Consider the following 27,516-nt stretch of genomic DNA (forward strand, 5'->3'; position numbering starts at 1 on the left):
AAACTGCACAGAATAACAACAAAATAACATACATATTTAAGTCACTCAGTCATTTTTCTCTCTCCTGTCTTTGGCATTTACCCATTATTTGTGAACTTTATCTATCTGGACTATTATCTAGACTAGTGGTCGCCAACCCATCGATCGCGATCGACTGGTCGATCTTAGAGACTTTCCCAGTAGATCCCGGAAAAAAAAAAGAAAAATAAATACACAAATACTGTTGAGAGATTGTTTCCGGGTTGCGGGGTTTTATTTCCGTTCTCTCTGGCCAGTGTGCATGCATGTAGCTCCCCTGCCACACACTACACAGTGTAATTCAATGGTCCCCAACCACCAGGCCATGAGGAAACAATATGAGTCAACTACACTTTTCCTCATTCCCTGTCATGCCCACTGTTGAATTTGAACGCACGCGAGGTCATCAGTCGCCTAAATGCAGTGACACCCTCGAGCCAGTGTTCACCTGACGCAGCCGGCGAGAACTGCTGATGCTACTGGCCTGGAGCACGAATAGATGAGTGCCACCTCTAAACCTGTTCACTGCACCGAATGTTCGTGGGGAAGCTGGTGCTAAAATATTTGCAGACGACCTAATTCAGGCTCAAGGTTTTGTAAGTATCAGAGCAGGTACCGCGCTGTGATCTACTAAAACAAACTTTTGTCGGCCAATAGATCCTACAAGGGGGGAAGGGGGCCTGTCACACTGCTCGCTCGGTTGGTCGCTTTGTCTGGACTGTGACCGCCGCGGCCCCAGCACGGGAACCTCTCCAGCCCTGACCTTGTCCTGTCACCCCACCTGCGACCACCTGGCCAAGGCGTCTAGTGGCGGGCTTGCGGAGGCTGCAGTTCGGGCCCAGAGGCTGTCTAATGAAGCAATGAAGCCCTCAAAACAGCTTCAGTACCTTGAGTCCAAGCACCCTGTATTTAAAGACAAACACGTTGAGATTTTTCAGCGGAAAAAAACGTGAGCAAGCGGGACAGAAACTAAGTGCCGAGAGCTGCGAAAAAATTGCGGAATAGCCTAGACATAAGGTACCTGTATCGGTGTATTCCAGTCGTGTTTAACACCAACCACACGCCCCGCCACCGTTGGCCAGTCCGCAAGAATATTGTCAATATTAAACAGGTCCGTGGTGCAGAAAAGGGTGGGTATCCCTGGTGTTTATACATTATTTCTACTTCCGGGCTGTGTGGTTTTACTTCCGGTCTTTTCTTCCCCGGTGCACATGCATGTAACTAGTCGATCTCGCCTTTCACAGACCGAGGTAGGGGATCTTGGGCTTAAAAAGGTTGGTGACCACTAATCTAGACTATCTATCTAGACTAATAGAACTTCCATCCAATTGATAGCTTTTGATTCTCATTAACATATTCAAATGACATTCACCTAAATGGTTTCTCTGCTTGTTTTTGAGTTGATTCATTCGGCTAAAGCCTCTCTCACAGTCTGCACTAGACGCAAGAAAGGTTCCCCCAATGTCCATCAACTGTGCAAGGTTGCAAAACTGTTCATTTTGAAGTGCAAATGCCACCATTTGAGCAAAGTTTGAAATCAGTCTGGATTTAATTTTTTCTTACATGGAAAATTTGAAGTCATTAAACTGTCTAATTATTACAGTATTTTTAGCTAGAAAATCCTATGATATTTTAGACATAAAGCATTAACTTGTTCATTGCCAAATGTGAAGTTTACGATATGAACACCGTCCACCAAAAATGGCTGCCACCATGATGCAGCTGTACAAACCGGAACAGGAAAGGTGAGGTGGCGTGCATTATGGTATTTGAAACATTGAGCTAAAAAATTATTTTCAATAAGTGTAATTATTAATTACTACATTATTTTAGGTAACTAACCTTTTGTACACACATTAATTTCCTTTGTGCACTGGTTGAAAAATGTGTGTGCGCGCAAACACGTGCACAGCTTAGAGGGAACATAGCCCACAGGTGCTGCTCAACCCACTGAATTCATTCAGCAGATTGTTTGTTGCTCTACAACTGGAGATATTATTCCAGTAGCTGTGCTATTTTTGTAATATACATCAGTAGTTTAAATACAGTATGCTTTCTAACTTATTCTTTGTCTTTTTCAGAATTCAAACTAAATATTTTGACTCTGGAGGATTTGATTCCAGCTGTAGAACAGAAAAGTACAAAAATATCACCAACTTTGAAGGTGACTTCTTTGAACATTTTTATTATTCCTAGGCAGGAGATTGGGGCTGAGAGGGAAATGGATCAGCCATGATGAAATAGTGGAGCAGACTTGATGGGTCAAATGGCCTAAATCTGCTCTGAAGTTGCAGGAGGCAAGTAGCTGGGTGACTGTCAGGAGAAATGGAAATGTGATTAGGCAGCTAGCGCAGAGCACACTTCAAAAATAAGTATACAGTTTTGGATATTGTTGAGGGGATGATGCCCCAGGGGAATGCCATGGAGACCAGGTTACTAGCACTGAGCATGGATCCTTGCTGCAGAAAGGAAAGAGGGAAAAGAAGGGAGCAGTAGTGATAGGGGACTCAATAATCTCAATAGACAGGAGATTCTGTGGACGTGAATGAGATACCCGAATGGTATGTTGCCTCCAGGTGCCAGGGTCAGGGACATCTCAGATCATGTCCACAACATTTTGGAGGGGGAGGGAGAGCAGCCAGATGTCTTGATACATATTGGAACCAATAACATAGGAAGGAAAAGCAAAGAGGTCCTGAAGGGAGAATTTAGAGGGTTAGACAGAGTAGATCTGGAAAGGATGTTTTCCATGGTGGGGGAGTCCAAGACAAGAGGGTACAGCCTCAGGATAGAGGGGCATCCATTTAAAACAGAGATGCAGAGAAATTTCTTTAGCCAGAGGGTGGTGAATATGTTACCGCAGCCAGCTGTGGAGGCCAGGTTTTCGGGTGTATTTAAGGCAGAGATTAATGGTATTGATTGACACACATTCAAAGGTTAGAGGGAAGAAAGCTGGGGAGTGGGGCTGAGGAGGGGAGAAAAGGATCAGCCATGACTGAATGGTGGAACAGACTCGATGGACCAAATGACCCAATTCTGTTCCTATGTCTCATGGTCTTGTGGGTTTTATTATATCTTAGAGCTTAGGACATAGGCTATTTGGCCCATTGAGACTGCTCTGCCATTTCATTATTATTCCTTTCAACCCCATTTTTCTGCCTTCTCCCTGAAACCTTTGATGCCCTTACTAATCAAGAACCTATCAACCTATATACCCATTACCTTGGCCTCCACAGCTGACTGTGGCAATAAATTCAACAGATTCACCACCCTATATTTAAAGAAATTCCTCCTCATCTCTGTTCTAAGGTCACATCCTTCTATTTTGAGGCCACTATAGGAAACATCCTCTGTTCTTACACTCTATCTTGGTCTTTCAATATTAGATAAGTTTCACAGTGATTTCCACCCCCCCCCCCCCCCCGCCCCACCATTCTTATAAACCCCAGCAAGTACAGGCTCAGAATCATCAAACATGTATTAACCCTTTTATTTCTGGGATAATTCTCATGAACCTCCTCTGGACCCTCTCCAAGGCCAGGATGTCCTTTCTTAGATAAGGGACCAAAACTGCTCACAATACTCCAAGTACAGTCTGACCAATGCCTTATAAAGCTCATCTTGTCAAATCCATTAGAAGCTTAAAAATTTTTGAAATAACTTGCAGTTTCTTTAATCTACTAGTCAAATATATTTTAAGAGCTCACTTAAGTATTACAATGAAGCTTATGCTTATAGCAGCACAGGATCAGCACTCAAGATTCTGATCAGGCAGGAGTTGTGTATTGCATTTTCTTATAGTCTGGTTTTCCTGATCTTCTTTCTGATATGCTTGGAAAAGTTGAACAATACATTTCGCTAATATACAGTACACTGATGATCATAGAAGGATGCAGCAATAAGTTTCCTGAAAGTTATTGAGAAACCAAAGTTAGTGAATGGCTGGATATTCTGTTCTGAGCTGGAAAATGGCAAGTTCAAGGTTGCACTCCAATGTTGGACCTCACAGAAAATCAACCTGAAATCTGACACTGAATCTGCACTAATTTAGACTTGGCACAGAACCTGCTATCTAATTGATTTGAACTGAGAGGAATGGCTGCAAGATGGAAGATTAATCACAATGTTTTTTTGTGTGAATTACTTGGATCCAGCTTTGTTTTTGGATACAATATTGCACAATATTAATTTGACTTGTAAGTTGATGTTTTTTTCTTGGTTGCCCATAGTAATAGTCTCAAAACCCAGCAGAATAGAAGTGAATGCAGTTAAATACACTTAGTGACTACACAGTTATAAGCAACTAAATGTGGAGTTTATTCCTCTATTTCAGGTATAGCTAATGTGCTATATTTTTGGAAGATTTATGGCAAATTCTATTTCCACTAATTTTAAGCCGATTTTTATTTTCTGAGTCTGGACAAAAAGTGCTGTCTATACTCGTCGTACTCTGACTTGACAGACCAGGCAACATTGTAGAAAGGGAAACACAATTAACTTCTCAGACCAAAGATCTTTGGTCAGAAATGGCAAAGAGAAAAAGAAAATTGGCTTCAAATTGCAGAGATGGTGAGGGAACAGGAAAAAAGGAATAACTGTGATGAAATAATGCTGAGATAAAACAAGCTGTAAATCTGGTTTGATGTATCAAGGGGGCAGTTAGAGAACTTGAACATGGGGAAAAAAAGGGCTATGAAATATGGACTATTTGAGAGTAAAAACTATAGGACATGCCAGCAAGACAGCAAGTGCAAAAGGAGAGAGAGAACTGGAGATCACGGATGAACAGGCCAGATCCAATAAGACAGAGAAAACAAAGTAAATTGAGCTTGAGGAAAATTATTTTGTTTTGCTCTGTTGTCTTTTGCCCTCCCCTTTTCCAGTACTTTGGTTGACAGTGCTATCAATTGAATTTATTTATTTGAGAGTGGCATTAAGGTGGTGAAAATATCATTTAGCATGCTAGCTTTCATTGGTAAGGGCATTGACTGTAGGATTTCAGACATCATGTTACAGTTGTACAAATTGTTGGTGAGCTGCGCTTGGAGTACTGTGTACAGGTTTGGTCATCATGTTATAGGAAAGATGTGGTTAAACTGGAAAGAGTGCATAAAGTATTTATAAGGATGTTACCATTACTACGGGGCTTGAGTTATAGGGAGAGCTTGGCCATGCTTAGTATTTATTCCTTGCAACATGAGGAGAGACCTTGTAGAAATGTTTAAAATTATAATAGGCATAGATAAGGTGGATGGTAATAGTCTTTTCCCCAAGAGTATGGGAGTCTAAAACTGGGCCATAGTATGAGGGGAAGGATTTGAAATAGAACTGAGGGGCAATTTCTTCTACACAGGTTCTGGTGAATATATGGAACAAAGTGGTTGAGGCAGGTACTGTAGTGTCATTTAAGAAGCACTTGGATATGTACTAGAGGGATATGGGTCAAATATAGCATGCAGGCACTAGCTGGAGTCTCATTGTGGTCATTGGACTCATGAACTCATTGGACTGAAGCCATGTACCTATGCTGTGTTGCTCTATGAGTGTATTTGTAACACTATGCTTTTGTGGCATTATTGACTAATTCTGTCATTTAAATTGGGAGTGAGATTGACTGATTTTTAGCTTTTTCTCCTTCTGTTGATCAGCTGATAAAACAAATTATAATCTCATTCAAGAACTTCTTGAGTGTAAAAGACTCAATTCACTGGTCATCAGTGTATTTAGCACCAAACTATCAAAGAGATACAGTATAGCTTATGATAGTCATGTTCAAGGAACTAGTAGCTTAAAATATTGTATCTCTAATTACTTATTTTTACTTTAATCTCTTGCAGTGTTTTATAAAAGCTCAGTTTGTTAATATGTGTGTTTTTTTTTAAGAATGAAGAGGGACAGGAACTTGAATGTTCCAAGCACGCAGTCAACTTTTCACAATTTAAGGTCAAATGTGGCAAATGAGCTTGTCAGGTCATGTCTCCAGTCCACTAAACTTTCAAGAGAGAAAGATACAAATTACTTGGAAAATGAGATTTGGTCAAAATCTGATGCAACTGGAAGTGAAATCTCTGAATACTTAAATGGAGATTCTAATGTGTCAAGGAAGGATAGAAAATCTTCAGAGAAGTTGTCTGAACAATTAGAAGAGGATGATCTGAGCACTATGTGTTCTGAATATTCAGAAGACTTTGAAACTTCTAATTGAGCAGTGTCCTCAGTAAAATTGGACCAGGGTGAATCACATTTTGAACAGTCATCTGAAGAGGAGTCAAAGGCTGATTATTCTGATAACACCTCCTACTCAACCTCCTCATCCCCAGTTCCAGACCATTCCAAGTTGGCAACCTGCACAGAATCTCCCTGTTCGGATAGAGAAGTGCGGAAGTCACTATCTAAAGTGACTGTGAAAGATACAGCAATACAGACACAGCTATCCAGTTTTCATTACACCTGGCACAAAGGTTTATCTATGAATATTTTTATTTGCAGATTAATTGCCCTGTTTCTTCTTTCTTCTCCAAACTATTTCAGATCCTCTGAGGTAAAGGTCACAATACTATAGAATTCTATGTGCAGTTTGATGGTGAACACCAAAGGACCAAAACCACAGAGTTCAGCATTGGGCAGTTTTAATGGTATGAAGGTGAACTGGGAAAATAAGCTAAGAGACAGAGCAGTACTCAAGTGGCAGATACTCAAACAGCAAGTCAATAACACTCAGTAGGAATTTAACCTCATTAGAAAGTTTAAAGTACAAAATTAATTTATTATCAAAGTACATATAGTACTGTGCAAAAGTCTTGGGCATAGAACTAGAGTGCATCAGACCTTTGCATAGCACTGTATTTATGAATGTGAAGCAGAGGGCGAATTTGTAAATCTGGCAGGATCAAAGGATATTGGGAATGGAAGGTAGAGCACCAAGGGAGGGGTGTGGGACAGGTGGCAGAGAAGGACTGCTGGGGGTGGAGGGTGGGATGGGTGCAAACACCTCCAGCCCTGAGACAGCAGGCAAGGTAATTTGATTCCAAACAATTGGTCTGATTATTACAGAATGTCTTTCAGGTGCTTCCTGCTCCCTCCTCTCTTTTCTTCCTCCTCTCCCAACCATAATTCCCTTCTCTCTGCCTCCTTTCCACTCAGTCTACAATAGAGATCAGTATCAGAATTAGATTTGTCATCGCTCACGTATGTCATGAAATTTGACTTTTTTTTGTTGTGGCAAATTATAGGAAAGATGTCAACAAAATAGAGAGAGTACAAAGAATATTTACTAGAATGTTGCCTGGGTTTCAGCACCTAAGTTACAGGGAAAGATTGAACAAGTTAGGTCTTTATTCTTTGGAGTGTAGAAGGTTGAGGGGGGACTTGACAGAGGTATTTAAAATTACGAGGGAGATAGATAGAGTTGACGTGGATAGGCTTTTTCCATTGAGAGTAGGGGAGATTCAAACAAGAGGACATGAGAGTTAGGGGGCAAAATTTTAAGGGTAACACGAGGGGGAATTTCTTTACTCAGAGAGTGGTAGCTGTGTGGAACAAGCTTCTAGTAGAAGTGGTAGAGGCAGGTTCGGTATTGCCATTTAAAGTAAAATTGAATAGGTGTATGGACAGGAAAGGAATGGAGGGTTATGGGCTGCGTGCGGGTCAGTGGGACTAGGTGAGAGTAAGCGTTCGGCACAGACTAGAAGGGCCTCTCAGCCTGTTTCTGTGCTGTAATTGTTATATGATTATATGGCAGCAGTACGGTGCAAATGTCTTGGACACCCAAGCTATATATATATGTGCTAAATTTTTTGCGTCATATTCAGTACTACCCCAAGAATCATTTTCTTGTGGGTATTCACAGTAGATAAAAAGAAATACAATGGAATCAATGAAGAAATATACACAAACAAAGACAGACAAGCAACCAGTGTGCAAATGAAGACCAACTGCAAATACAATAAAAAATGAATAGTAATAAATAATATTGAGAACATTAGTTGTAGAGTCCTTAAAAGTGAGTCCATAAGTTGTGGAAGTAGTTCAGTGTTGAGATGAGTGAAGCTATCCACACTGGTTTAGGAGCCTGATGGTTGAAGCATAATAACTGTTCGTGAACTTGGTGGTGTAGGAACTAAGGCCTCCTTCCTAATGGCAGCAGTGAGAAGAGAGCATAACCTGGATATTGGGAGTCCTTGATATTGGATGCTACTTTATTGTGGTAATGCTCCTTGTAGATGTGTTCATTGGTGGAAAGGACTTTTTATAGGCTTTTTCATTCAAGGGCATTGGTGCTTCCATACCAGGTAGTGATGCAACCAGTCAGGATACTCCACACAGATTCACTATGTCATCTAAAGCTTTGTAAAGTTCGAAGAAGTAGAGGTACTGTTGTGCTGCCTTTGTAATGGCACTTGCATACTGGTCCCAGGACAGATCCTCTGAAATGATAACACCAAGGAATTTAAAGTTACTGACCCTCTCCATGAGATACAACCAAAATCCATGGTTAACAAGGGAGGTCAAGGATCTGTTAAATTGAAAAGTAGGACATACTACTTGTGGAAGGCCAGAGGACTGGGAAGCTTTAGAATGTTTGAGTGAACTTGCCCTTTTCTCCTTGGCGCGATGGACAATGAGAGGTGACTGATAGAGGCGTGTAAGATGATGAGAGGTATTGATTGTGTGAATAGCCAAAGGCTTTTTCCCAGGGCTGAAATGGCTAACACGAGGGGGCATTATTTTAAGGTGCTTGGAAATAGGTACTGAGGGGATGTAAAGAGAAAATTTTTCACAATAGAGTCTTTTAAGAGACTCTTGGATAGGTACATGGAGCTTAGAAAAATAGAGGTTATGCGGTAGTGTAATTCTAAGCAGTTCCTAGAATAGGTTACATGATCGGCACAACGTTGTGGGCTGAAGTGCTAGTCTAAAGTGATTGTGCTGTAATGTAGATTTCTATGTTCTGTTCAGCAGAGTAAGATAAAACTCAAAGTGGGAACATTGACTTTGAGAGTAAAGTTTTGCTTTATCAAAACAATGGTAAAAGTTTGTATAGGTCTATAAATAGGAAGAAGACAACTATAATAGATGTGGGAACTTCAGTGAATGAGGCCAATGAATTAATTACAAGAAACAATGACATGGCCAATATATTAAATCAATTCTTTGCATCATTCTTCAGCATGGAAGTCACTACAAATATTCCTAAAATATTAATTTTCATTAACAGAGGAACTTACAAAAATCCAAATCATAAGGATAATAATGTTAGAGAAACTCAAGATAAATCATCAGAACCCAATAGTTTGCACCCATGGGTTTTAAAAGAGGTAGCAGCGGAGTTAGTCAGTAGCTGATTGAAATCTTTTAAAACTTGCTAAATTACAGGTGAGTACTAGATTTCCATTTTTTAAAAGGGAGGAAGACACAAAGCAAGAAACTATAGGAAGTTAGTTTAACATCTAGTTAGCAAAATGCTAGAGTCCATAAAGTAGAAATAGCTAATCTTTTAGGAAAGCTGAGCATAATTAAATCTAATCAGCAGTAAAACCGTTTAAACTAAGACTTCCATTGACTTCTAAAGTGTATTTTTTTTCTTTGAAGGCATATTTTCATAGCTTTGAAAGCAGTGGTTAAACAACTGTTGGCAGTCAGTTGGGAGGCTGGGAGAGTTGACTGCTGAAATGTATTCCACATAGTCCACAACTAGCCATCTGTTGGATGATGCAAGAGGTGTTCACTGACCTTGAGGATCAAGACTTTTGTCTTGCTACAATTCAAAGATCTTCTATAAGAAATATAAATAGGGCTTACTGTGCAGACTGAATCAAATTGAGGTCATGAATATGATTGGTCATGAGTTTATTTTAACCCAGACGCAATTAAAATTTGAGTTTTTTATTGAATCAATGCTGTTGCTTGGGGGTGTAGCATCTTGGGCAAGGTTGATAATAACAGTCAGATACAGTAGATAGTGTTGTGAGGAGGTTGTCAATCATAACACCTTGCAAGGAGGATCTTCTCAGTGATGGTGGGAATGCTGTTCAGAAAGATGCAGATCAGGAGGATAAAATGGAAAAGAGGCAAATCTCTCTGTGATTTTTCAAAGTTGGCTTTGTCTCCCATCTTAGGTTGCCATTGTTCTCATTTTCTTGAGAGTACTGGCATTATTCTATTCTAACCCAGCCGCAGAGAGGTCAGTGCTAAGGAGTCATTTTTTTCATGATGTGTTGGAGTTCAATGCCCTGGAGCCCTGTAAAGGCTCAGACATTGTGTATATTCAATACAGATATCATTGGAATTTTGGATAGTAAAGAAATCAAGTGATATAGGTTTACCTTGGGAAATGGAATCAAGATAAAAGATGAGCAATAATCTTAGAGTAGTAGAGCAGCCCTGAAGGACCAAATGGGCTATTTGTGCTACTTTTTCCAGTTTTTATGAAATACAAAAATATCTTATGCATCTTGTACAATATTTCTTTATTCCTAAAATCATTCTATCACCACCCCATTGCCATCTTTTGTGAAATGTATTTTGCTTCTCTTTTGTATTATTTCACACTCTTTCAAAAAGACATTTGACATAAATAAGTTATATTTGAAGAATTAGTAAAATGGAGAAGCAAAATCTTATGAGGCATTCTAAAAGCATTGAGAGAGATGTTTTATAAATACAAGACTTTTTAGTTCTTGTTGCATTTGTAAGTTAGGATTTGATTGTGCCTAAATCACCCTTCCATTGCTTTTAAATATCTTATTTCCAAATAATTTCACCTTTAAAGCTACTTAACAACATCTAGTATTGACTGCAGCTGTTGGTTTGGTTGCCACCTGTGTCATATAAATAAGCATATGCCTCTCTTTTCACAGAAGGTGGAGTGGCAGTACTTGGAGCTGCAAATGTGGATCCTACACCTATTGCCAGTCACATTATCAGCCCTGAGGCAATGGAAGGCAAGTATTTTGCATGAAATCTTTTGTGAGAATATTGAACAGAAATATGCAGGTCTAGCAAATCTGGAATGGAAAATGATGCTTAGTAATTTCTGATAAGTGGTAAGTGATGTTCAAATATCTAAAAGAAAGGAAAAATCACCTTTGCATCAGAACCTAGGTGGATGAAGTATACTGTGGTTTTAAAACAGCAAGTTTGATCCAGTAGATTAATCACAAACTTTAATAAAGAGCAAAGGAATAGGAAGCTGGACATAGGATAGTAGAATTAATGAGATACAAAACACTTTTCCACTGAAATCTGTACTCTTAAGCAAGGTGATGTAACAATGGAAATTGTGTTGAAAATTTCATTAGAAATCTGAAATGTGGGACAGTATTCCAACCTTGCAGCTGCATGTAAACTAATGTAGTCAAAGAAATAATTGGAGCTATATAGCACTTTGTCAATAAATGGCTGTCTCAAAAGTTCTTCATATACTAGGTGAGGTGATTTTAATCACCAATCCACTAACCCCACAAGAGATGGATAAAAGACAGTTCAGATTATATTAGCTGACACTGCAAAGAAGGTTTTAATTTTCTAACACAATCTGTGCTGTGTCTTCATGGAGACTATATTTGACTAGTGGCATTACATTGTGCAGCATGCAGATCTCCCATTGAGAAGTTAATATATAAAGTATTGACTGTTGGAAATGTTCATAATTGGCCTGTCCCCTAAAACCCTCACAAATTTTTATAGATGCACCATAGAAAGCATTCTTCTAGGGTGCATCACAACCTGGTATGTAAGTTGTCCTGTCTAAGACCAGAAGAAGCTGCAGAAGATCGTGAACGTAGCCCAACACATCACACAAACCAATCTTCCAACCTTGGACTCACTTTACACCGCATGCTGTCAGAGCAGTGCTGCCAGGATAATCAAGGACACAACCCATCCAGCCAACACACTTTTTGTCTCTCTTCCCTCCGGGAGAAGGTTCAGAAGCTTGAAGATTTGTACAGCCAGATTTGGGAACAGCTTCTTTCCAACTGTGATAAGACTGCTGAATGGATACTGACCCGGATCTGGGTCGTACCTTCCAAATATCCGGACCTATCTCTCGGTTTCTTTTTGCACTACCTTACTTTCCCTTTTCTATTTTCTATTTATGATTGATTATTTAAATTGTTTTATTATATTTACTTTGATTTGTACTCCAGGGAGTGTGAAGCGTACAATCAAATATCACTGTGATGATTGTACACTCTAGTATCAATTGTTTAGTGACAATGAAGTAGAGTAAATAAGTAATTAAAGGTGATTCAATGAAGGATAGTTGACAATGCCATAGGTAGCACTACCATAAATCCAGTAAGGCTAGTGAACTGAGTAGAACGATAACTAAATGAGGAAGGCAAGGAGACCACAGTTGATATGAGAATCTAAAATTCTGCAATGCTTTCCTTGATATAACACCTGCACCTGTTAGAATCAGGTGGGCTGGTCAGTGTGGCCACTCAGGATAATTTTAATCAGTCAGGATAATTTAGATGTACTACATTTTGGATGCCAAATCCTCTAATCCACACTCAGAGGACGGATGATAATGGTGATGGAAGTGGTTGTTAGTTGATTAATTGTGCATTAATGTTTCATTATTTATATCAGAGGCACCTTTGACCTCACGATTATAGTATTAGGAAAGCAATACAGTACAAGGACAAGGCCTATCAATTTATAAAAATGGATACATATATAAAACTTAATAAAATGTTAATTGTCTACAAATGAAACCTGCCCATCCGAAATGACTGCAAAATTATGGATCATTGCACCGTAGTATAGTGAACTACTTATTCCTGCCTCTGCTTATCAATCCACAGCATTGACTTCATACAGCCCTGCCAGCTTAGCTCTAAATGACATGCTGAAACAGCAGCTCACTCTGACTCGCAAGTTTGTGCAAGTCAATCGACTTCTCTACTTATCCATTGTTGCCTCAATAGAAGAGGATAAGTATCATTACACAACTTTGGAAGAAACTAAAGAGGTAAAAAAGTAGACCACATCTTTTTTTTCTCAATCAGCTGCTCCACACTGCTTGATTTGAAGGGGATTGTGTAACAGAAAGCAGACCCACTTTGTCCTATGTTTATTTAGCATGTCTGTTTTAGAAATACCTCAACCCTAATCTAAAGTGGACAGATGATAGCACAATAAAATATTAGGATGGGGATTCAAAATGTTGTATAGAAAATTAAAGTAAGAGGGAATGATTGTGGGGAACTAAGTAGAGTTTCTAAGCACCTGATGAGGTTGTCCAGCAAGCCATCTCTGACTGGGATCTAAAGGTTGACCTTTAATAAACTTGTATTTATATAGTCTATTTTATATGACTTAATTACATCCAAAAGTATTTGAAAATAGTATTTGATACCTGTAGCTCCATTGTTATAAAACTGATATTGTAATTGTTACCTTGATTACAAGAACTTGTTCAATCACTTTAATTCAAGTATAACAACATATGAGGCAAGTTTTTATTTATTTATTCTTTAATTTGCTGTATTGCCAGTTGTTAAACCATTTCAACTTGTTATACCCAATCCCTGCCTAGTTTGTCAGTAATCAGAGATCACCATCACTCACCTTGGAGCAGGCCCTGAAAGAAGTGCAAGACGAAATGGGGCAATATCATAACATGTGACGGCCTGATTTGGAAGCAAATACAGCTCCAGTAATGATGGAGAGAAGAGCAACTGCTACCAAGATTGGCATTCAAATTAATGTTACCCAGTAAAGTGATCACTGCGATCATGCTGACCTGTCAATGCATGTTTTCAACCACTCATTCTGTGTAAATCCAGGTATTTAAATCCTTTGCAATAATTACAAGTAGATGCATCTGATAAAACGTACAGAGCAACTCTTACACTTTGTGCAAACAGACTAATTATCCCTGCAGAGTCCACTAAAATTTCAGTTTCTTTGCATCAGTGACAGTCAATATGATGAATCATATTCACTCATTAAATGTTTTGCATTTTATCGCAGTCTGATTCCCTTTGAGATTTGTTTGTGAGAAGAATTTGTATGTGAGATGAATTACTTTTAAAGCCTTGTGAATGCAGTCGTTTGTTCACCCAGCAAATTAGATAGTTAACTCATTACATTGTTTTGGGGGAATTGATTGAAAGAATACCAGCAAGGAGATTCCGTTCAAATGTTGATATGTGCTGGTTAATAAAGTAGCCAGGCCATGAGTGATATGAAACAGCATGATGGGGAAACTATAGTGTCAAGTGTTTTTCAGTGAAATTTAATTGTTAGAAATTCTTGTCCAGATCCAGTCTCTCCCTATACCCTGCTTTAGTTCCTGCATGAAAGTTAGCACTAAAAAGTCCTTCAATAATATTTCAAAATAAGTTTAATATTTTCAGTGGGATATTACTAGGTCTCTGAGAATATCCCAACACAGTAAATTAACATTTGTCCTAATATTTCCTGCTATTAACAAATTGCCCTGTAAATTCTGAGCTCACAGATGAAAATGTTACAAACAATGCTGTTTTTTGCATTGAACAACAACTACTTTGACTTCATTCACTTTTTCTGGATCAAACTTTCAGCTCTGGATTCTTGCACAGGCCTAAACAGTACCATACACTTTAAGTCCTGTTTAGGCACCTTCTTTAACTCCTTTTTCAGCAACTGAATGGAGGTTGCTTCGTGCATCCATACAGAGCTATAAAATTTTATGACTGGCACCAATTTTCACATGGTCCATTTTCCTTTCTGCATCCACTTACTTGTCTCTGTCTCAGTGGATAGATGAGTAACCACCAACCATTAAAGGCTGAAGATTCTCATAACTACACTTTCTCTTGTGAAGACTCCATTCTTTGCTCTTATTCTATCATATATACTCTGCAGACAGCAATTCCAGCACTGGCACGTCTCCTTTTTTCCTTAGCAATGACTTTCTTTTCATTATTGTTGGCAGAGCTCTTGCAAACACCTCACTAATTTCCTGCACCTCTGCTCTCACCTGATCCTCTTAGTCAGACAAGAACAGATTTCCTTTAGTCCTCACCTTCCACTCTGCTAGGCGCTACATTCACTAAACTATTCTTTGCATATTTTCAACTTCCAGTGAGACACATGTTAGTGTCGCTCTGCTTTTAGCATTCTGAAGGGATTTTGTGACACCGCTGTTGTCCCTACCAGCCGTTCTTGCAGAAGATGCACTTTTATTTCACCTTTCTCAGCAGCCAAGGACTTGAACAATTCTTTCAGGTGAAGGGGTGATTAATTTGTTTCTTTCAGTCTGGTGCTTTGCATTTGGTGTTCAGTTTGGTCCTCTCTATGTTGGACAAACCAAACAGCTGGGGATTGGGTATATGGTAGGTTTACAGAGCATAGGGACTGGGAATGTGCCAGCCTTTGGGTCTGGAGCCTGCAGCATAGCATGAGCTGATGGCTGGGGGAATAAGGTAAGGAGATAGCAGAGGATATTGTGCTTGTGTGCACGTGCGTTTAATTTGTGCAAAAATTAAACGTTTGAGAATCATTTGAATTTTAAAAGATAACCAGAGCGTCATTGTCTCTAAAATCATCTCTTTGTTTCAGTTCATGTTGAGATGCATTTCAGGAACATGTCTCTCTTCATGATTTTTTCTGTGAAGGCAGATACAGAATATTTGTTTAATTTCTGTCATTCCTCGCAAAATCATCATCTCTGTAAGGGATCCACCTTAACTTTGCCAATTTGTTCCTTTTCACTGGGTGTTTTTAAATTTCTCACTAGATTATCATATTTGATTTTATCTTTTTGTTCTCTCTTGTTGAATTCTGATTTTTTTCCCCCAGTTCCCAAGCTTGCCTTTCTTTTTGGTAAAATTGAGTCTTCTCCTTTGATATCAAGCTGTCCTTAAATTTTATTGTTTCCTTGGACATTTTTCCCCTGAGTTTTTGTGCCATGGAGGGATACATTTTCACTGTACACAGTATATTAATGATTTTAAAGTTAGTCATTGTTTATTAACCATTATTCCTTTTAATGTACCTTCCGGTGGAGTTCTGTTATGGTGATACAAAATCTGTGAATGTTGACAAGAAAGATAAACCAGTCCATTATTTTCTCTCCAGGTAATTCTATGCAAGATATTACAGTTTTTAATGTGGAAAGTGCATAGGCTTTTAAATTTTCAAATGCAGTATACAGTCTTTGAAGGTGATCTTATTGAGACAGAAATTTCTGACCTAGTTAGCATTCTCGTCAACTTTGCATTTTACATTCCTTCATTTTGTTTTCATAGCATTGTCCCACTCAGGATCAGGTGCCCCTTGGCCTACCTTGTCCATGACAACTGTGATCCCTATTTACTGTATGCTAATTTCATTTGCCTTCATTAACCCTGCATCCCTTTAATATCCAAATACTGCCCAAATTACTTCTAATCTTTGTAATTGTATGTGTCCCTACCACTTACTCTGGTATCTTTTCCTGCTGAGTGGAAAAATTTGTGTCTCAGTTCTAAAATTTCTCCATCTCACCCTTAACCTGTGCTTTCTAGTTCTAGACCTCTGCAGCCTTAGAAAAAAACTATATATCCTGTTAAATCTCTATGTTCACTTTTCAGCTTTCTACATTCCAGTGAGAAAAAACCCAGCCTTTCCAATATCTCTGCCCTTCCAGGGACCACCCTACTGAATCTGTTTTGCACTCTCTGTTGGTACAACAATAATTGCATAGTGTGGTGAGCACTCTGTACCCAGTACTCCAAGTGCCACTAGCCCATCTACAGATGTCACATGGAGTCCCAACTTCTACACTCAATGACCCAGGCTCTGAAGGCAAGTGTACTAGTGCTGACTTTATTCACCTGTGTCGCCACTTTCAGCAAACTACAGACTTGGACCTCAAGGTTCCTCAATACATCACTTCTCCTCGGGTCCCTGCCATTTACTTTTATACCTTATCAGAATTTGCATTACCTCACACTTGTCTTATTCAAATTCCACATCAATGCTCTGTCCAACCATCGAGCTGACCTATGTCTCACTGTATCTTTATACAACCTTCTTCACCTTCTATAGCTCTACCAATTTTCATATTGTCTACAAACATATTAACTAGACCACCTACCTTTTCATCCATGTCCTTTACATACATTACAAACAACAAAAGTCCCTGCACTGACCCCTGCAGTACACAACTTTTTGCAGACCAACACACTTCAGATGCCCTGTGTCTTAATTTTCTAGACCAACCTACCATGTGGGATCTTGTCAAATATCTCACTGACGTGAATGTAAACCATATTTACCACTTGCCTTCATCAACTTTACCTCCTCAAAAAAATCTAACTGCCCTTATCTTTTGGCTTTTCAGTTTTCCTCATGTGTGTTCTAACTTGCAACATTAATCCATCAGTCAAATTCCTTCTTCAATAGCTTATGCCCACAGCCACTCTGGCCTCGCCCTATTAAATATATTACTTCTGTCTTATTTCTCCCCTGTAATCTCTGACACTTAAAACTAATGTATTATTTTTATTTTCCAGTTCTGACAAAACTTTGGTTTTAAACATTAACCCTTGTCTGTATTGATGGAGGGTAACCCTCCTACTGAGTGATCAGATATAAGCTACTTTGAACTGAGAATGAAAGGAAATTCCCATTCTTGGAATTCTGAATACTGCTCCTGAAACGAAAACGCAGCTGCTTGAAATCTGAAATAAAAACAGTAAATGCTGGAAACTCTCAGCAGGGTCAGGCAGCATCTGTGGAGAGAGAAACAGTTTATGTTGCAGGTTGAAGACCCCTCATCAGAACTTTGGGAACTCTGTACCTCAAGAGACTCTGTGGATCTTCAATCACTGAGTTTGGTCAAGGCTGAGAGTGGACACCGGAGAATCTGAGGACAGAAGATTGTTGAGATACAGATCAATTTTTTTTTTTTTGAAAGGGCAGTAAAGGCTGGCAGAGCCACGTGGCCTACTCCATTTCCTATTTACTTATGTTTCAGCCAACCACAGCTGACAGTCCCCATGTTGCAGACAGAGATATAGCCAGTCAGGATAGAATAGGGGTGGGGAGCCTCGCTCGTTTCAATATCCTCAGGCCAGAACCCTTCATCATCAATGCTGCCTGGCCCACTGAGTTCCTCCAACATTTTGTACGTTCTTTTCTTCAAAAGCCTATCACCCCTGCTGGGACATAGGCCACTTACAGCAGCACTCTGTCCTAGACCAGTCTTTCAAGTTATATCCAGGCATGGCTGATCTTCAAAGAACCTTCCTGTCCCAGGGATGAGGTTTTTGGAGCTTCTATTGGCGTTTCTGTAGCTCTGTATTTTTACAGGATGGGGTCTCAAGCCCAACCCTCTTCTTTTCACAGTTGAGCCTGGGACCGTCCATGGTAGGGATAACTTTGTGTATGTTGCTTTCCAGCATCTGCAGAATCTCTTGTTCTTTCATCTTTTGAAATGTTGTTTTAATTTTAGTCAACTTCAAGTGTACTCAGACTGATGGATCGGCTCCGACTTTGAAAGGTATTTTTCCTGCTATCTTGACGTCCATCAGTATCTGGTATCATGCCCCTTACCCTGACTTGTGCTCGTCTACCCGAAACAACACATCAACATATTGTTCTTCAACTAGAAACAGTCACAGTCAGATGCTAGAAAGTAAGTGTGTGTGCGTGCGCACGCGATTATGAGAACAAAGTAGAGTCTGATTTTCCATGGACGAATTGGAATTAGAATTGGTAAGCAGGTTATTTATTGTCACATGTACCAAGGTGCAGTGAAAACATGTCTTGCATACTATTCATACAAATCAAAATAGGCAAGTATAGACAAAGGAGAATCAGTAGATGTTGAATACTTTGATTTTCAGAGGGCCTTTGACAAGGTGATGCAGATGAGCCCACGGCATTACAAGAAAGATACTAGCATTAATAGAGCATTGGCCAATTGGCAGGAGGCAAAGAGTGGGAATAAAGAGAGCTTTTTCTGGTTGGTCGGTGGCAGTAATTAGTGGTGTTCCAGAGGGGTCAGTGTTGGGATGACTTCTTTTTACATTGTGTGTCAGTGATTTAGATGACAGAATTGATGGCTTTGTGGCCAAGTTTGTGGATGATACAAAGAGAGGTAGAGGGGCAAGTTGTGTTGAGGAAGCAGAGAAGCTGAAGAAGGACTTGGAGAGATTAGGAGAATGGGCAAAGAAGTGGCAGATGGAATACAGTGTCAGGAAGTGTATGGTCATGCACTTTGGTGGAAGGAATGAAAACATAGACTATTTTCTAACTGGAGAGAAAACTTCAAAAATTGAGCTGCAAAGGGACTTGGGAATCATTGTGCAAAATTCCCTAATGGTTAACTTGCAGGTTGAGTTGGTGATGAGAAAAGCAAATGCAATGTTAACATTCATTTTGAGAAGACTAGAATACAAAAACAAAAGATTTCATGCTGAGGCTTAAAGGATATAAGGCACTGGTGAGGCCTCACTTGGAGTACTGGGAGCAGTTTTGGGCTCCTTGTCTAAGAAAGGATGAGATAATGTACAGTGACATTGGGGACGGTCCAAAGGAGGTTCACAAAAATGATTCTGGGAATGAAAGGAATGAAATATAAGGAGCATTTGATGGCTCTGGGCCTGTATTTTTTTAATTTAGAGGAATGGTGGGGGGGTATCATTGAAACTCATAAAATGTTGAAAAGCCTAGACAGAGTGGATGTGGAGAGGATGGTTCTAGGACTGGAGGGCACAACCTTAGAACCTAGGGACATCCATTTAGAATGGAGATGAAAAGGAATTTCTTTAGCCAGAGGGTGGTGAATCTGTGAAATTCGTTGCCACAGGTGACTCTGGAGGCAAGGTTATTGGGTGTACTTATGATGGTGATTGATAGATTCTTGGTATGTTAGAGCGTGAAAGGTTATGGGGAGAAAGCAAGAGAATGGGGTTAAGAGGGAAATGGATCAGCCGTGATCAAATGGCAGAGCAGACTTGAGGGGCCAGCAGCCTAATTCTGTTCCTATGTCTTATGGTCTTATTTTGCATACACTGTATAATCAGTACTGAACTTATCACTTGAGAATGCATAGAGACAAGGATGTGGTGAAATCAGCCACTCCCAGTGCTGGGTGGAGGGGTTTAGTGAACAGTTGTTGTCGAAAGGTGTGTAAAGGCACTAATTTCTTGTCCACCACACTGTAAAAGGAAATCATTCCACCTTCAAAGTCCACATACACACCCACCCTGCTGGGCACCTGAACAGTCAGCGTGGTAACATTATCATCATGCAAGGCTGCGAGACTGCCAGGCTCAGAGTATAGGCACCATGATTCCTTGTTTTGTCCCAGGGAACATTCTTTACCCTCACCCTTCCGTCTCAGGCTCTCGTAACATACACCGATATCCCAGCGGCGGCGCTCTCCACCCACCTCCACCTCCCAGTAACAGCGGCCGGTGCTCACTCTCTCCGTGCATACAACCTGCCAACAGTAGTTGAACCTCTTGGGGCTATCAGGGTAAGGCTGCCGGTGTTTGGAACCCGACACAGACCGGTTACCATCAGACAGGATTAGATGCGGAAATGCTGTGCGAGGGTCCAGGCTTGGCGTCTGTCCATCTTTGAGGCAAAGGAGGGACTGAGTGAGATTATGGATGCTGAAAGCTAGAGCTACAAACAATCTGCTGGAGGAATTCTATTTTGAGTGGCCTCTGTGAGGGGTTGGGAAGGAGATGTTAACATTTCAGGTTGTGGCCCTACATTGCACACAGAGAGTTCCAGCTATGAACCCCTGACAAAGTTAGAGCTCATCTCAGTATGGGAGGCACCCCTCCACTGCTGCTCCATCAAACAGTGTTCCTTAGAACACACTTGGCCCCACACACGAAGGACTTACTTACTGTCCGTTACACCTTCTGGCGTTTAGGGCAATAATTAAGGTCCTCTTTCTGTCCTTGGCCATCATACTGTCATATACAAATGTAGAAGGATTTTCATTGCTGTTTCTGCAACAGTTTTGTTGACCATTTAGGATAGTTAGTCCTGAGCTGAATCCCAGAACCTGGAGCTTTGACCTGTTAGGTATGGGTGACCCTACCAAGAACAAAAACATAAAGCGCTGACTCCAGCAAGCATAACTGTCCAGGTCATTGAGGTATGCAAGCCTCCAAACCACAACACAGTTGTGGTCCTCTTAGAGGACACATGAGGAAGCATGTCATTAAACTGGAAAAGTTCACAAGTATATTGTTAGGACCGTAGAGCTCGAGTTATCAAGAGAGGCTAGTTAGGCAGGGATTGTTTTCCCTGGAGTAAGGGGGTTTGAGGGCAACATTATAATTGTAGGATATCATGAGGGGCATAGATATAGAGTTTTTCTCCCCACAATAATCAATCCCCTGTAAAGCACTGCAATAGTCTTTCATTCACATCTGAGCTGTAGGTGGTTTGTATTTGTGGTGCTCTCTATCTATTTTTTTAGATACTTACACATACTGACCAGGAAGTTACTGTCCAGGGTTGGTGTGGGTGCTGCCACATACTGCCTTTGGACCCACTCTGCCAGCCTTTCCACAAGGGTTTTACCCAGATCTGAGGTGGGGGTCAGTGCCATGAAAGGTTCAGATGCTTCCTTCATTCTACAGAAGAAAAAAACACTTCCTTGTCACATTCCAAACTACTAAAGAATTACATTTCAATCACCATATTTTTATTGATTTGAAAATTGACTGGCGAGATGAACCAAAGTTTTCCAAACAACAAGAAAGTTAATTGTTGTAGGTATGTTGATTGAGGAAAAAATAATGGTTAATGTGATGGAAGATTTTGCTTTTCTTTGACTAGAGTCATTGGATCTTTTAAATTTACCCAAAAGGGTTTACAAGATTTTGGTCTGATATTTCTTTTAAAGGGGGCCTTGTAGAATGAGACTGCACTAACCTGGTATTTGCACAGGAAATAAAAACCTGTGTCCTCAAGTCTGAGATGAGAGTGAGGGTGTGGGTGTGCAGGAGTGTGAAATCCCTATCTACTGAGCTGTGGTTGACATACAAATCATAAGCCAGCCAGTCCAATTCCACTCAGTTTTCAGATAGCTCCATTCCCCAATGTCCCTTGTTTAGTATCTGCAGCCACAAGACACTACAGGTTGAGTACCCCTTGTCTGAAAATCCAAAACATATTTTTGAGCACTGACATGATGTAAAAGTCCTCAAGGTGCTGGGAATGTCCCAGGTGATGTGCAGTCTTTTGTACACCTTAGACAGTTTTGAGAAATGACCTCACATATGGAATGTACCAAAGTTAATGAAAAATAGAAAAACACTAGTGGAAAAATAAAGATCTTGATCGTATGTTGAAAGAGTGAATTCTCAGTGTTGGAATGAACATGTGCTGCTTAACGATATGCCTATCATAAAACAAGCAAAGATCTTCATGACAAATTGAACATAGATGTGAATATTCAGCAGCTGGCTGCAGAAATTTAAGAAAAGGCACGCCTCTAATGTTTAAAGTGCTGATCACAAAGCAGCAGAGAAATCCATTGATGAATTTGCCAAGATCATCGCTGATGAAAATCTAATACAAGTTTCAGAACAAATCTACAATGCTGATTTTTTTTTAGGTTTTATGTGAGGTATAAAACAAAGTTAAATTCCAATACAGTGTACTGTAACCTTTTAATCAAAACTTGGCATCATAGGTGGAAACTGAAAGCCTGCTTCTGTTACCCTTCACCCATTACATTTTCATTATATCAGTGGTGGGTAAGAATTTTATACTGTTAAATACATGTGTGATGACACTGCTTACCGATAGCACACAAATTCAGAGTCGGCAATGATGGCAATCCCAAGCGATCTTATTATATATTAAAAAATCTTAACTCTGAAACACTTCCAGCCCCAACCATTTTGGATAAATCATACTCAATCTGTATATGGAAATGCCTTGCTTCTTATGGCTGTGTTGCTTTATAGTCAGCAGTGGATTAAGCTTTTTTATTGTAAGACAGCCAGTGATACTCAATTGTTAACAACAAATGTTGATGAGTACTAAACAACCAGGACAATAAATGTAACAATGCAGAAATGCACACTTTCATTAAGTTTCTGGTTGATTGAGTGGGAATCATTTTGGTGAACTACATAAAATTTCTGCCTCTTACCTGTCTGCCATTGAATTAAGCTGCTATAATGAAGAACACAGAACAGTGTGAATAAATGTATTAGAACTATACATCCAAATCAGAATCAGGTTTAATATATGTCATGAAACTTGTGAACTTAGTGGCTGCAGTACAATACATGTTAAATATAGAATAAGAAATTACAGTAAGTATATATGTATATTAAATAGTTAAAAACAGTGCAAAAACCAATACGGTAATAAAATATACATTTAATAAATTTTATAAAATATCCTATTTTGGTGATTCAAATAGTGATTATTTCAAATAATTTCATAATAATTTTTACTTGTTTATTTAAGCTGAAAATGAGAACACTGAGTCAATGAAGGCAAAATAATTATTGAGTTCCTTACATTTCTTGATTCTCCCAGTGTTTCATCACTTGTAAGAAGTGTTTCAGGATGCATGTAGTCATTTACTCCTTTCTTATATTTTCCTGTTTTTTTTTACAACGTGGGAAGCCCGTTTATTCTATCAAGTCTGTCACTTCTCAGAGCAATCACAATGTTCTGTTTAATTTGTTGTAATTTATTTACTCTCACATGTCAGCCAACCTGCTTCCATTCTTCTGCCACTCATCTACACTTGGAATAATCTACAGTAGCTAGATAACCTACCATCTTGGCTGTGGGATGTGGGAGGAAACCCATGCACTTACAGGGAGAATGTGTAATCTCCTCACAGACAGTACTGGAGATAAAGATCAAACTCAGGTCTCCGGAGCTTTAAGATGACTAAGTTTTTGCTACTTTTCATCTTCTCTGGGTTACAAGATACATCTAATGATTTACCTTTTTTTAAAACCAAAGATTGCTTCGATCTCCAGCCAGCCTTTCAGGTGGGTTAAACTGCAGGGTACCTCTAGATTCTATTCGAGAAACTTTAACTTAACATGATAAATGGATGAAAGAAAATGAAGATAGTTTGATGGTGCTGGATGTGAAGATTGTTGACCTGGAAAAGATCTCTGATAAACAGTTCAAGGTTAATGAAACATTAAGACATAAGATTATTGGCTTAGAAAATAGAAACAGAAGAAATAATTTATGTAGTCTGTGTTTTAGAGAGTCATTGGAAGGCAATCACCCTTCAGAATTTTTTGAAAACCTTTTGGTTAAGCTATTTTGGAATATTTTAAAACCTCCAACTAAAATAGGCCAAGCTCACAATCGCCTGTACCAAGACCTCCTCCAGAAGGACCCCGTTCAGTGATAATTTGTCTTCACAACTTCCAAACAAAGGAACTTTTAAATCGTGAATCTTGTCAGAAAGATATGATTGACTATGAAGATCGTAAGTTCAGAATTGTGGAGGATTTTTCACCTGAGTTCATTCACCTGAATGAACACTTTAGGTTTAAAAAATTTATGTCGGAGTTGTATAATAAAGTTTTAAATGCTCTCTCTGCTATCCCGCTTATCTTAGAATCATTTTGAAATAGTGGCACATCTTGATGGCAGTAATAGGATTAGGGTGAGCCAGCATGGATTTACCAAGGGCATATCATGCTTGACTAATCTGTTGGAGTTTTTTGAGGGTGTAACAAGGATGTTAGACGAGGGTAAGCCAGTGGATGTTGTGTACCTAGATTTTCAGAAGGCATTCGATAAGGTGCCACATAGGAGATTGGTGAGTAAAATCAGAGCTCATGGCATTGGGGGCAGGGTTTCAACATGGATAGAAAACTGGTTGGCAGATAGAAAGCAAAGGGTAGCAGTGAATGGGTGTTTCTCGGACTGGCTGGAGGTGACTAGTGGGGTACCACAGGGCTCTGTATTGGGACCACAGCTCTTTACGATTTATGTCAATGATTTAGATGAGGGCATTGAAAACTATATCAGCAAGTTTGCTGACGATACTAAACTGGGTGGCAGCGTGACATGCGAAGAGGACATTAGGAGAATAAAGGGAGACTTGGATAGGCTGGGGGAGTGGGCAGATACTTGGCAGATGTCATTCAATGTGAATAAATGTGAAGTTATCCACTTTGGAAGCAGGAACAAGAGGGCAGAGTATTGTCTGAACAGTGTAGAGTTAGGTAAGGGAGAAATGCAAAGAGACCTAGGAGTCCTAGTTCATCAGTCAATGAAGGTGAATGAGCAAGTGCAACAGGCAGTGAAGAGGGCAAATGGAATGTTGGCCTTTATTACAAGGGGAATTGAGTACAAGAGCAAGGATGTCCTTTTGCATTTGTACAGGGCCCTGGTGAGACCACACCTGGAATATTGTGTACAGTTTTGGTCTCCAGGTTTAAGGAAGATCATTCTGGCAATTGGGGAAGTGCAGTGTAGATTCACTAGGTTGATTCCTGGGATGGCAGGGCTGTCTTACGCAGAGAGATTGGAGAGATTGGGCTTGTACACACTGGAATTGAGGAGATTGAGAGGGGATCTGATTGAAATGTTTAAGATAATTAAAGGATTTGATAGGATTGAGGCAGGAAATATGTTCCAGATGTTGGGAGAGTCCAGTACCAGAGGGCATGGATTGAGAATAAGAGGTCAGTTATTTAAAACAAAGTTGAGGAAGAACTTCTTCTCCCAGAGAGTTGTGTAGGTGTGGAATGCACTGCCTCGGAAGATGGTGGAGGCCAATTCTCTGGATGCTTTCAAGAAGGAGCTAGATAGATATCTGATGGATAGGGGAATCAAGGGATATGGGGACAAGGCAGGGACTGGGTATTGATAGTGAATGATCAGCCATGATCTCAGAATGGCGGTGCAGACTCGAGGGGCCAAATGGTCTACTTCTGCACCTATTGTCTATTGTCTAAAAGGGCTCTCAGAAATGGTTCCATTTGATTCGAGAGGTGCAGGATTTCTTGAGTTCCGAATCTGTTTCAGAAGTGTAACTGTTCAATAATTCCCTACATGAATCTATGATGCATCTGCCTGAACAATCCCTTTTTTTAGAACTTACAGACCAACTGTTCATTACTTTCTTTTATGAATAGCTGTTTTTTAATAAACTTTTGGTATACCAGAGCATCCATTTTTTGTACTTTTATTTCTTTGCTTAGAAAAATAATGACTTAACATTGGTAAGTTTTCTTTGACTTAATACTTTCTAAATAAATTTGTTATGATTTTTTTATTTCTTTTCAAAATGTTATAATATATTTTTTCATGTGTTTATTATTTCCTCTCTTTGATGCTCTTTTTTTGTTGTGTCTTGTTGGAATGCATTTTGTTCAGTGAGTAGATTGTTTTGAGCAGTCTACCTGTTCATTACTTTCTTTTAAGTACAATTGTTTTTTTTTAATTTTGGTATACCTCCATATCTAATTTTTTGAACTAATATTTCTTTGCTTAGAAAATAAGGTTTAAAGATCAGTAAGTCTTCACTGAGTTAATACTTCCCAAGTTAATATGTCCTGAATTTTCTTAGTTCTTTTTAGGATTTTATACTATATTTTTCATGAGGATTTTTAAAAATAAGTTTAATTTTGCTCTGCTTTTTGTTATGTTTAGTTAGAATGCAATTATCCTTCATATTTTCTGGAGTTCAGCCAGTAGGTTTTTTTTGGGAGGATAATGCTGGTAGGTTTAGTTGTCAACTGTCCTTTGGTCGACTTTCTCTCTTTGGGTGGGGGGGGGTGGGGTGGATTTCTTCTTTTGTATCAGCTGTTTGGTTCTCAGCTTCATTTGTTGCTTGGTTACATTATCTTAAAGTTCATTGTTTGGATTTAATATATATTGCAGCAGTTCTTATTCTAACCTCTCTTTGAAGTTATATTTAAAATGGATCATACTATTAACTTACTTAGTTTTAATGTGAAAGGAATAAAATGTGAAATGTAATAAGATTTTTAATTATATTAAGAAATTAAACACCTCAATTTTCTTTTACAAGAAACACATGTGTAAATGTGATAACTTGCGTCTTTTCAGCCATTAGAGTGGCTTCTCTTTCCATTCCTCCTTTCAGGCTAAGGCCAGGGCAGTTTCGATCCTTATAGAAATTCTGTTTCTTTTGTTCAACATAATGTAATGTCTGATCCTAAAGAGCATTTTGTTATAGTGTCAGGGAAATTACATGATAAATTAATGGTTTTTGCTAATTTATATACCCAGAATATTTATGATCCAGTATTTTTTGAACACTTTTTTTCATTTTTACCAGATTTCAGTCTGTATTCTCTGGTTTTAGGAGGAGACTTCAACTCTTGTTTAGACCCTGTTTTAGTTTCTTCATCTTTTAAAAGATTGACTGTTAGTAGATCTGCCTCCTTTATTCACTCTTTTCTAATAAAATATGAGATTGTTGATATTTGGCATTTGTTTACATCTAACAGATAAAGAGTGCTCTTTTTTTTCTCATGTTCATCATACCTATTCCAGGATTGATTATTTTTTTGT

At 39.2% G+C, this 27,516-nt stretch overlaps 1 protein-coding gene across 1 annotated transcript; it reads left to right on the forward strand.

The window, feature by feature from the left end:
- Positions 1-1,719: 1,719 nt before the first annotated feature.
- LOC132405079 (uncharacterized protein C19orf44-like) lies at positions 1,720-13,746 on the forward strand. Its single transcript, XM_059989813.1, is given in 5 exon segments — positions 1,720-1,763; positions 5,902-6,479; positions 10,878-10,961; positions 12,831-12,997; positions 13,565-13,746. Coding segments are annotated over 5 exon segments (963 nt in total). The 3' UTR covers positions 13,655-13,746.
- Positions 13,747-27,516: the final 13,770 nt, after the last annotated feature.

This window comes from Hypanus sabinus, chromosome 14 (assembly GCF_030144855.1).
Source record: "Hypanus sabinus isolate sHypSab1 chromosome 14, sHypSab1.hap1, whole genome shotgun sequence".
Taxonomy (NCBI): Eukaryota; Metazoa; Chordata; class Chondrichthyes; order Myliobatiformes; family Dasyatidae; genus Hypanus; species Hypanus sabinus.